The 12,897-nt window shown below is 40.3% G+C and overlaps 1 protein-coding gene across 9 annotated transcripts in view; it reads left to right on the forward strand.

Moving 5' to 3' along the window:
- Positions 1-12,897, forward strand: part of MAGI2 (membrane associated guanylate kinase, WW and PDZ domain containing 2) — a 1,317,383-nt gene that overhangs the window by 1,258,132 nt on the left and 46,354 nt on the right. For 3 of the 9 annotated variants that reach the window (XM_079150220.1, XM_079150221.1, XM_079150219.1), the window contains one exon: positions 8,177-8,265. The exons of 5 other annotated variants lie outside the window; for them this stretch is intronic. In XM_079150220.1, the coding sequence (XP_079006346.1) occupies positions 8,177-8,265 (89 nt within the window). Of the gene's footprint in view, positions 1-8,154; positions 8,266-12,897 lie in introns of all 9 variants that reach the window. One more of the 9 variants, XM_079150222.1, reaches the window with a different exon arrangement.

The following is a 12,897-nucleotide window of genomic DNA, read 5'->3' on the forward strand; positions in this document are numbered from 1 at the left end:
TCATGTTTTGGAACAAGACAAAAATCTAAGATCATCAACATTATTTCATTAATCCTTAACATGATCCAAAAATATCTGGCTAAGTTAAATTCTCAAATTAACTAACAGAGAACTTTTTAAATATCTGGACGTTTTTGAGAGACCAATTGCCAATATTATCACCTATAGCAGTATTATGAATTTTTTTCTAGATATATTTTTCTAAAATGTAGCATTTAGTTGTACTGACTGGTAATGTTAGAGCTTGTTAGCTACTTTCGATGTTAAATTGACGTGGATTTTGACTATAAAATTAGTTCAGAAATGATGCCACAAAAGAAATTTTTTTCCACATTTTTATTGGCACATTATAGTTGTACATAATGGTGGGATTTGTTGTTATATATTCATACATGCAGACAATATAACACACAAAAGAAAAAATGTAACAGTAGACCAATCTCCTTTAGGGCAGTAAAAGAATAGTCATAAACTAAGTAAGTGTTATTTCTTTGGGAAAATCTAAGTTGAAAAACATGGGGATACATGAGAAAACAAAGATTAGGAATCCAATCAGCATCTTTAAGGAAGAAGCCATCAAACAATATTTCTGGAATTTCATAGCAGCTTATGGGGAGGGGGGATGTTCAGGAGTCCCAAGATCACCCCTTCATTCAGAGATTTGTCAGGAGGGCTTCTGGGGCAGAGAACATAGTTGTTCTCATGGCTAAAACTCCTTAAGCAATGTAATAAGGATGCACAGTGGAATCTATGGGGAAAAGATGTAGGCAGAGTCTGGAGGCTTCCTTATGCTCTCTCCTCTCTTCTCTCCTTCTCTTCATCTCTCACTCTCCCTCTCCCCTGTGAAAAGTCACCCAGAGTGTACTTTGCCCCCAGCAAGAAAAATGCAGCAACTGACCTGGGGATTCATTAGCAACTCAGCATGCCAGTTCTTCAGTGGGACTTGTCAAGAAGGCAGCCTCTGCCTGGCACACACCAAATTCCAGACTCCCAGAAGGAAGGCATATGTTCAGCACAAACCACATCATTTTTACAAACAGTTTAAGTACAGCGAGACACCCGCTCATTTAGCGATAGGTTTACATTAGCATAGGGGACGATTTACCAGTCATGTTCCCAGACACCAGGCCTGGGCCAAGCTTTGTGTCAGGCCTTTGTCAGAAGCCAGACAAATACGCATTCACATTCATGGCTCTACAAATGACCCCCACACACGAGGAGGGCCACAACCAGAAACCCAATTTCTCTATCATAGGTTAAACAGACTACATACTGACACAATTTTTTTTGTCCAAGATGAACTAAAGTGTATTTTAATAAAATTCTCCAGAGGAAAGGATAACAAAACACCAATAACAGAAAAATAACAAGAAATGCTTGACCAATAGATAGAAACAAGCACATAATCTACTTTGTCCAAATGGACCCTAATCACAGAAAAACTGAGTTTTCTGTTCAATATTAATCCTAACCTATTTGTTTGCCATTTAAGATTCTATCCTAAACTTGGCATAAAATCCACCCTTAAAGGATTATTAAAGGGAATTCTCAGAGTCCACAGGAGACACACTTGGCCTCCAGACTAAGCCAGCCTGGGGCAGACCAGACTCTGAGGGCGAGGCGGGAACAGTGGATACCTCGTTTCCAGTGATATCCATAGTACTCTCTCTCTGATACCTACAGAACTCAGAATTTGGAACGACTTGGAAGCAAGACTCTTATCTGGACTTGCGGACTTGTCAAGGAAAAGCTGATCTCAGTCAAAAGAAATGAAAAACTCCAGCTCTGAGTTCTTAAGGTGATCTGTGACAGAGAGATAAGCACAGGTACAATTGAAAGGAAAAAATACCAAGGGCAGTCTGTCAGATCACTGACTAGCCAAAACCAGTGTGAAGCCCAGTGAGTGAGCTGAGAACAGGAATAAGTAGCTGCTGCAAATAGGCCAGCCATAATTACCATAAGACTAATCGTCAGGTAACACCCTGGCCAATTCAGAGGTGTAAATCAACAAATGCAGCCACAAAAGCAGTGGCTGCACATTGAAGCTGTCAGCAGCTGAAGGGGAGTTAGAAAAGGATAAGGGCTTTGAAGGAGAAGTTGCTTTTATAGTTAAGTCCTTGAAAGAGAAGCTCAGGAGATAGGTACTTCAACTCTACTCTAGTCCTCAGGATAAGAATTTGTTGATTATAAACTCAGTGGCAAGTGTGAGTTCCTCCTCTCTGACATGCATCTCAGCAACTGGCGGGAATAAGGGAACTTACCTACTGAGAAAAGAATCAAAAGAGGATACATCAAAAGCAATGCCCTCCTTGGCGCTAGTGGTTGCTATTCAAATTAAATCTAAAAAGTTAAGAGAAAAGAAAGTATGTATTATGGTTTTAAAACTGCACTGGAATAAATTATACAAATTAGCTCCCTACCTTGAAATACAGGTGTCCTTCCTTAGCATTCAGGGCACACAGCCACACAGCCAGGACAAGGTAAACAGAGGTGCCATTGGATGAAAAAATGCCCAGCACAAGCAGTTCAGAACAAAGTGGAGCATTTCCCCTGGTAACATTTGCCATTCAGAGTTGATTGAAATAAAGCAAATATGCTTTTCAGTCTTGGTTGGTGCTCTGGACTGCTTGTTCTCTTAAAAAGCAACAGAGCGGATCTTTATGAATAGAATACTGAAGAGAGTCCAGTTGTCAGTGGGAGCCTCAGTGGTCTTTAGGAGGCCAGGCAGGGTTAAAAAGGATGAAGCTGAATTCTCACAATGTAAATGGCCCAGTGACAACTAACACCAAATGCGCACACAACGGGAAAGAAATAGCCAATCTGCAAATTATACTTCTGCCTACACTTCCATTTTCAAAGTTAATTGCATCTTTAATAGGTTTTGACTTGATTACAGGCCCTTGGTAAATGAAATTGTTTACATTTTATAAGTATAATAAAACTGCACTAAGTAGAGAAAAGATCTATCTAGTGACTACAGCTGAAAAAATGAATTGGCCAAATAGTTGAGTTGAAAGTCTCCCTTTATTCAGTAAATTAAAATGACTTACAGCCATCATATCAGAACACCAGTTTCAGCAGAACTGGTCTTTACTTAGATGGCACTAAGCAATGCTTGTTTGCTTATTCTTCTTAATAATGTACAGTGCAAATAGACATAAGCATATCCTTATAATCTTCTTTATAATTATTTGCTCAGCAATTCCTTTCTTCCTTCTGATCATTCAAACATAAACTCCAGACACTATCCCTTTACCAAATATTCTGTATAGGACAAATCCTGGGATGAATGTTATTAATATAATTAATATTTCCTCAACTAAACCAAGATTTACTAAGTACCTACTGTATGTACAACTCTTTGCAGACACCAAAGACAGTCCCAGCCCTCAGTGAGCAGACAATCTAATAATGAGGACATGTGTAACAACTGTTTCTAACAGAGGGACAGTGAATGAAAAGGTCTCAAAGGATCTGCTCTCATGAAAAAATTAAAATGGTTTTTATTAATTATTCATAAAATTTAATAAGTGCATCTAGAGTGTTAAGAATTCTTGAAGAGCACTTGGCTTGTTCAGTTTGTTAAGCATTTCCTTTGTAATATTCAAACCAATAATTCGTATTGTTTCTGAGGAAAGGACTTGCTGAGTATGGATGAACCTCTGCTTAGACCTTATCTGAATTATAGATTCCAAGTTAGTGGACCAGAAGTTCATCCAACAAATTTGCTAATCATTCCTCTTCCCTTCCCGAAGCCATCAGTCAGCTAGGGAAGCCTGAAGTCCTGCACTGTCACCTAATCCTTGGGTGTGCCGATATGCCCCATGGGAAGACAAAGAAAGAGTGGCCATTGACTCACCTCCTCCTCAGAGGCTGGTTTATGGGAGCCGAAAGTGGCTCTGTAGCCTTTGCACTAATTCACCTGCATTTCCAATAGGGCAAAAGGCGGCTTGCTTCAATAATAAATTCTGAAATTTAATTTCATCTCTGACATTCATGGTTGAGCGTATCTTCCTTTTCCATGAGAGGTTCCACAAATCACTCAAGAACACCTTCTGCTGAGTAAGAGGAAATGATAAAGCACCCAGGGAAGAGGACGGGCTGTCTGGCAGAACCCTGGGCTACATCACGCAGACAGCAGGGTTCCTCTTCCTGCCTAAAAGGCTCAACACTGCTCTCTGCAGCATTTAGACCACCCGAGGAATTCTCTACCAGTAAAACTCAATATGTTCCTGTTCCACAGAGTCGGAGGCAAGGGCTTCCTTAAAGAACACATAACTCTGAAATTCCTTGTGCTCAGCCCAAACCTCAGGTATCATTTTATGTGTTCTTTAGGTGAGGGTGAAATCCCATTTCTTCACATTGTTTTATTTCAACTCATGGACTATAATATTATTTCTCTTTGTTACATATTCTTACATGATTTCCAACATGCATTCTTTTCTCCTTAAGGATATAGTAAGTGACACACCAGCAATACCTGCAAGTACTTGCTGATTAGGCATTCATGACCCTAATAAAATGTATTTGACCATGCAGTGACCAAAAATTATCCCAGGAAGAATCCATTTCTCTCTGAAGCTCCAATCAAAGTTGTGGAAGGAGATGAATGAACCAAGAGCTATCTTTCCCAGCTCGCATTGAAAAGAGAACCCATATATATCTTGGAAAACTTAAAGATTCCTGCCCCTCCAGTAACCTGTCCTGCAGCATCTTATTTTAGGGTCTAACTGAAACATTCTTTTCCGTGCCCTAAGAGACATGAAACTGTCCATAAGAACCTACTGTCTACACAAGTCCAGGAGGAAAGGGAGGATTTTTTAGCAGAAACTCTGATAAATATCAGTGATATCACAGATAAACATCATTGATAATATCAGACAGACCTCAGAGAAGTCACAAATTCAAGAAAATGTTTCTTAAGTGGTAGGGAAGTGGGAGGTAAGTAGCAGAGGTCAGGTGACCATATTAAATATGAAGATTCAGAAAACCCCATGAGGCTAAAAATGGGGGCTGTGCCACTTCTTTGAGAGGAATTAGAAGCATCTCTCTCTCCCTCTCACCCTCCCTTCTCCTCCTCCTCTCAGTCTTTGTCTCCAGCCCTACACACACGAGCTTTAGAGCAATGATTCAGGCTTTTAAATATACAAATGTTCATACTTCCTCTCATATTCCACATACCCACAGGAGATGGAGATGGGACACTCTACTTTTTAAATGCTATCCCAGCAAATTCACAGAACTCCGTGCCCTGTAGGTTGCTGGATCTGTCTCTAACTCTGCCTTTTGTAAAAGAGGACCCTACCTCCTCCTTCACCATCTAGTGAGTCACTCTGCATTCTAAGACTTTCAGTCATTACAACTTAGAAAAAGAAAGAAGACTGACTTTTCCTCCCGTTGCTGTCCCATCTTCCCCTCCTGACCTTTTTGACAATCTGAGCATGGTCTTCACTCTCCTCATTGTGGAGAGTCTGACCCTGTGCTTCACAGCATGAGAGCATTGATTCAAGATGAGCTTCTAACCCCTCAGCTAGACCCATTCTGAAGTTGGTGCTGCATGCCAAAGCTGTTTTTCCTACTGTCTGAGTTTTACTTGTCTTAAATTAAAGACATGATGGAAAAAGTTTTGATCCTTGTGAAGGAGTTTGCAACCAAACCCTGGTGTCCAGGTGTTCGAAGCAAAGTCCCATATCTTAGGGCCAATTTTTGCATGGGTCCAGCAACTGCCCTAACCAGCAAACGTCAAGTCTCCGAAGCATCACTTTAGAGGTGCCTACTGCCCTATCCTAGTTCCCCAAGTCAAGTAACACACCAGCTATAGTTTCTAAGTGAAAGTACCCTAAACCTCTCTAGAGCTTTTATTTCTAATGGGAGAAATAGTCCATAAGCCAGCTCTCTTTTTTCTTTTTCATTAAAGACTATTTCTTTAGATTCATTTTAGGTTCACAGCAAATTTGAAAAAAAGATACAGGTATTTCACATATATTCCCTGACTCCACACACGGACAGTGTCCCCCATGGTCACCATGCCCTATCGCGGTGGTACATTTGTTACATATGCTGACCCTACTGTAACATGTCATTATTACCCAAGGTTCACAGTTTACCCTAGGGTTCATTCCCGGCGCATACGTTCTATGGATGTGAACAGATGTGTAATGACATGTATCTATAATGGAGTATTTTAACTGCTCTAAAAAGCCTCGTTATTCTTCATATTCACCCCCCTTCCCTTCTAGCCCCTGAAAACCACTGATTTTTGTACTAGCTCCATATTTTTGTCACTCTGACTAGAATTTTGTTTTTCATAAACTCTGCCCCCAACTCTTGTTCAATGTTACTATTGCCTCAGAGTCCTGTTCTGATAAAGACCTCCCAATGTTTCTTTTTAAATGAATTCCCTCAGGACCAAAGATAAACTCATACAATGCTTTACCCTAAGCTTAAATTCTATAGTCTAATCACAACAAAATCTCTAAACTTTGGGAATCACATATTCTTCAATGTCGTATTTGGACTCAAAAATATTTTAGTAGAACAACAAACACATAGCCAGGACTGAACAGTTAATACCTGAGACACCTGCTTACAGAATAATGCACCTTTACACTTCTTTAGAAAGCTCTCTGGTCTTTTCAGGGTGCACATACTCTAACTGTAGTGACCCTGGCTTCATGAGGACCCTGGGTTTTAGGGCTGAACACAACTCCTAGCATGAGCCCTAAATATGCCTAGCGCAGTATGCAGCCCTCTGATTCTTGCATTTACTTTAGTTTCTACTCCAAGCTTCACAACTATTTCTTTCCACCATGTTCTGAACCCTTTTATTTGACCTTCTGGGTATGAGGGTTCCCAGCATTCACATCTCTCAAGTCCAGTAAATGCCATGTTTAAAATCAAATGAGAGCCTTCTCCGTGTGACACTAAACAGCTTGATCATTTTCGTGCAAAATTACTTGCATCTTGGCAGGGCCGAATGGTGAACTCAATGAATAAATCCTGAAATTTAATTTCCACGTGTGACATTCATTGTGAAACATTCACTTCCTTGCCACAGGGAGTTCTCCTTCCTTTCAAACCAGAGGCGTTAGGTCTCTCTCTGTGTTCTCTTAACTCAGACACACACCATAGAAGGAAAAAGACCCCCTGGGGCACCATCCATAATCAGTGTGGAGTCCTAGTGCATTCTGCACCTTGAAGCCTTATACATGGAACACATGTGGAGCAAGTTTTACCTGTGAACACTGGCAAAGAGGAAATCAGGCCTCCACATGTCTGAGCTTCCTGGATCAAGTGTTCTTCACAATGAGCACATGCCCCTTCTCCTCACACTGTGCCACGCTGAGAGCATGGTAGCAGGTGTGGCAGGGCCAATTATTGCCTGTACTAGGGGGTCTTGTCTCTTGGAGCTTGCTGACCTAGGTATTTCAGAATTTTTAGCCTCCATCTTTGTGTAGGTAAAGCACAGCTGTCCATCACCTGAGCCAGACATAGTCCAGGAGGTTTTAGTTGGTCCATTCATTGCTAAGAGGTTGGCTTCAAAGCACAGTTCAGATCAGGTGAGTACAGCAGAATGGAACAGGCAAGACTTTGCTGCAATTCTTTTTAGCTTTATTTATTTTTTCCAGAAAGCAATTACACCCAGCAAGTCAACTGTGAAGTTTGAATATAAATAAGCAGAATGTTAGAGGTGAGGAGAACTACAAGAATTCATGAGTTTATTAGAGAAAACATAAATGTAAACATGGACACACCATGTCTTTATTTTAGAATTGTTTAAATTTAGAAATAATTACTGTGACTGATTCTCAAATGACAGCTGATATCGCTAAAACATCCCATTGTTACAAGAAATTTTTATAAGAATTCTGGCATTACTATTTCAAATTTTATTAACATTTGTGCCTCCCTGAAAGCACCTCAGGATGCCCTCCGCGTTTTGAGAAAATTCTGCTTTGAAAATACACATGTAGCTCAGTCTTTCACTAATTTCACTTGCTGCATGCTTGATAGGATTAGCTTTACTTAAAGTCTTTATTCTTACTACCTAGATAATTTTTATTCAACTGCTCTAAACATACTAAGCAATCTTGATTCTAACAGTAATAATATATCTTTGTCACTGGTTCTGTTAATTCTAATGATTGGTCCTAGGCTGTTCCTCCCCTTCCTTTAGGAATGGTACCTTCCAGTCTCTCCATGTGCATGAAAAGTGACAAGCATGGGTCCCCATATTTCTACTTATTGGGCCACCCTAAAGACACGGTTTGTAAAATCTGCATGAATATTATCTTTCTCTAATGAGCCTTGGTTTTGCATATGTTTTTAACTGGTGTATGATGCTTTCTCTTTCATAGTAGCTTATCTAATTACTGCTAGAGTTCTGGAAGATATTTATATGAGAGACCTTATAAGTGATAAGGATAGGATTTGTGGGTTCATGAGAATTTGAGATGCACTGAATACTAGGGGGACCAGCCCAGCCTGGACCCAGCAGGACAGAAAGCATGGGAGAGAACTAAGTTCTTCACATAGTTCAAAAAATCCCTGGGCTTCAAAGCAGATACCTTAATTTACAGCTCAATTACAGACAGCTCCAACTGAAATCACCCTTTTGCACCAGACAGGAAGCCACAATCAGCAGCCCTAGGAACTCTGAACCCCAGGCGGCATCGGCATCGGGGGGTTCCCAGCCTGCCTTGTGGCAGTCATCCAGTCACTGGATCCTCTCATCTTCCTTCCTCCATACTCAGTGATGTGCCAAGTTTAAATGAAAAAAAAAATTTTTTTGATCTAAGAAGAGTGCATTTATAACTATGTTTTCAAAGTAGTCTTAACTATACATCCAAACAGTATTCCCCATTATTTCAAAATAAATATTCCCAGGTGTTGGCTATATTTCAGTTTAATGTGTAGTAAAAATTCTCAAGGAAAGAAGAAGTACCTCACATACATTAAATCAGAAGGTAAATGGTAGCCTTGCAACTATGATTTAAGCAACTTTTTACCCCAACTACATTACTAGAAGAGCCTACTTTGCACTGCCGAGTCCTACAGTGGCATGTGGCTACTGCCATAATTTACCTGGAATGAGATTGTTAAATGTCAGTTTGGCTTTTTAACAGAAACTGAAACTCATGCTCAGTCTCCACAGTTAGCCATGTACGTATGAATCAAACTGACACACTTCTCAGTTCTGATTCGATTACACCCCACTCATACTGTCACAGCCACAGCTAAGCATCTCTCCACCCAATTCTTTTAAGCTAGCTCTCTAAATTTTTTCTGAAACATATCTTGCAATTGTTAATGATCTTGCTAATTATCATTAACATTCAGGATTGATTTAAATTTAACATGAAAGACAATATTATTCACTAAGGGAATTATTTAATTGGCCTACTGCTAAACATTTCCTTATCGAATAGTTTTATGCTGATATAATTATGTAGACACACACATACCCTGTCACATTCACTCCTTGAAGATGTCTACAAAAACAAATTTTAATTGTATCAGTTCTCTTAAGTGTCTCTCAAGGATAGATTATTGATTGGGGTAAAGCTAAGTTAGGCATAAAGGAAAAAGTTGCAATGTGTTAGAAAAAAAATAAAGCCATGGAATAATTATTGGGAAACTCTAGTCCAGTGACCATAATTTAAAGAGGTATACTTTTCTGTTTCTGACAAAAGAAAGAAATATTCTTGTTGATGATTGACTGTCTATAATCCAAGGGGATGAACAGGCCTGAATCAGCTCACTTGAGTCACTAATTAAAAAAAAAAGAGAGAGAGAGAGAGAATGAAAAAGACGACTCTGTGTTTCAGTTCAGTCCTACAAATCTAACAAGTGTCTCCTGTGACCCCAGGCATGTTCTCAGGACTAGGGATATAAAGATTAACAGGAAAAGCTCTGCCATGCACACTCACAAGCTAGTTGGAGAGAGGAAGAAAATCAGGTAATGGAACAAATATTAATAGTGTTGGCAAAGGGTGATAAGAACCCAAAGTAGGTGGTATACTAAATCTGCTTAGCAGAGTTATAGAACGTTCTACCCAAGAGGGTAGTATGGACCTTGAGTGACAAGTCCAATTTCACCTGACTGAACAGGAGGTAAGGCTATCTCCGAGTAGAGGAAACAGCTAACACAAAGTCAGGGGAACGTGTTTAAAACAGCTGCAACATAAGCTAAATGAGAAAGAGGGGCAGATAAAAGGAAAGGAGCTTTACTTGAAAGTCCTGCTGGGACTGGATGTAGCTCAGTGATAGAGTGTGTGTTTAGTATGCACAAGGCTCTGGGTTAAATTCCCAGCAACAATAAGTGGGGAAAGTCTTCTTTCAACAAACAAAGGAGGGTAGGGGTTGTGACTTGGTGATAAAGAGCTTGCCTAGCATGTGTGAGGCACTGAGTTCTGGGTTCGATCCTCAGCACCACATTAAAAAAAAAAAAAAAAAAAAAAAAACAAGCAAAGGAAGTCAAACTTCAATCAAATATCATCAGACAATGTTTTAAAGGCACAAGTGTCTCTATTTAGAAATATACCTCAGTAATATTTAAGATGGGTTTATTAGGAAAATACAGTTGAACTGTTATAGCAAAAGTTGAGGTAAATGATGTCAGGGTCAGAATTAGGCAAGTGAAGGTGGAAGAAACATTATTTACAAGTACTGAAGTTGTAAATAATGGCAGTGAAGGAGAGAGTCGGGAAGGTAACAAGGCTCGTTTTAGACTTGTCAAGTTTCGGGTATCTGAAGGACACTTACATGAGTCAACACAGAAACAAGGCACTTGGGTGTAGATCCCTAGAGGTGGAGACGGAGCATTTGGGGATTTTAGAAAGGACAGCGGATCCATGAGTGGATATGAGCTCCTCCAGAGAGGCCATACAGTATACCGAAAGCCCAGTGGTAGTTGTATTTACATGACAAGAAGGAGAAGCTGGTGAAGATCAGGAGACAGACATTCCCAAACAGGGCCCATTTTCCCCACCACACAGTATGCCAATTACTTAGTGCATTTCACAAAAGAGAAGGTTTATTTGCAAGGCAAGCAGGTGTCAAGAGGGAGACCCAAGTCTCGAATTTCCCTCACAAGGGTAAGATTTGGGCATAATTATGTGATAATTAAACAGGGTGACTTAAGGAAAGAGGAAAGGAGGTGACCAGGGGTGAAGTAGTCTGCATGCATGTAATCAATCTTCATGGCTCTTCATGGGATGCATGTTCAGAAAATGGCAGCATTGGTGTGATCTAAGGGTGAGGTTTTCAGCTTCTGATGTCATAACATCACCCATCAGACACTTGTGGGGGCCCAAGCAAAGAGTCGGTGGTTTCAATAGAAATGTCCTTCCAGTTCCTGAAAAGTAACCTACATAGGTATTAGCATCACAACCCACATGTCAGAGGTGTTATCTGCAGATAAAGTTAGTGAGAGACTAATAATATATTGCTCAGCTATGTGACCTCCAAAACTGGTGATTTTTAATAAGTCAACTAAAAGCAAGTGAAGCTAGAGAGTTTATTCAGGTTTTTAATCTGTTTCAGCAGTCTGAGAGGTAGGGGGAGAAGGAGAATATATGGAAGCCAGAGAGAGGGCCTCAGGGAGGCTGCAAGAATTGCCCACTTACTTGATAAAATGCGCTGCTCCACCCTGAGATAGACTGGGGAGAGGGTTAGCTGGGGAGGGGCTGGGAACAGAACCCCGCTCTTCTGCCTGGTTTTGCCCAGTGCCAGGTTTATAGCCCTTAAGCAAGGATGGCTCAGACTGTGAGTGGGAAATGGCTTTTACTTTACCTGCCACTCCACAGACCTCACCATAGACCTTTCCCACACCTTGCCTCATGTTCTGAGCCACTGAGGGAATCTACCCAGCATAGATAACCACCTCGAATAACTAGGGCTCCTACTGAGCTCCTGTCATGGGAAGCCAGGCCCTGGGTTTTCTGGCTTGTTTTTTTCAGAAGGCTGGGGCAGTCACAGTACAAAGATGAAGAAGATAAAACATTCGGCCTTTGGGTTTTTTTGGGGGTTTGGTTTATTTCCCATAGCATGATATTCTCTAATTCCATCCATTTACCAGCAAATGTCAGAATTTCATTCTTCTTTAAAGCTGAGAATATTCCATCGTGTATATGTGTGTATTTACACACACACACACACACACACACACACACACACACATATGTACCACATTTTCTTTATTCACTCATCTGTTGAAGGGCACCTAGGTTGGTTCCATAGTTTAGCTATTGTGAATTGAGCTGCTATAAACATTGATGTGGTTGTGTCACTGTAGTATGTTAATTGTACAACTAATTAGAACAAATAAAATTTAAAAACTAAGAAAAATAGATGAATAAGACACCATTTCTATCCTAAAGTAACTCTCTATGTGGGTGCTCATTGTTTATTTTAAAAAGTCTACCAGGCATAGTGGAGCTTGCCTGTAATCCCAGTAACTTGGCAAGAGAATCACAAGTTCAAAACCAGCCTCAGAAACCTAATGAGACCCTGTCTCAAAATAAAATACAAAAAGGACTGAGGATGTTGCTCAGTGGTTAAGTACCCCTGAGTTCAATCCCTGGATCCCCAGTACCAGAAAAAAGTCTTTGCTGGGTGTGGTGGCACACACCTATAATCCCAATGACTTGGGGTGACAAGAAGGACAGCAAGTTCAAAACCAACCTGGGCAATTTAGTGAGATCCTATCTCAAAACAAATAAAAATGACTGGGGATGTGTCTCTGTGGTTAAGCACCCCGGGTTCCATCCCCAGTATCAGAAAAAGAAACAGAAGCAGAAAAACTCTTTAATCTGAAATCATGTACTATGTGCTTAAAGTTTCAACATGTCCTGAAAACAAGCATGCTGTGTTTAATTTTATCTTTTCCTATAATTT

Source organism: Sciurus vulgaris (assembly GCF_902686455.1).
Source record: "Sciurus vulgaris genome assembly, chromosome: 8".
Taxonomy (NCBI): domain Eukaryota; kingdom Metazoa; phylum Chordata; class Mammalia; order Rodentia; family Sciuridae; genus Sciurus; species Sciurus vulgaris.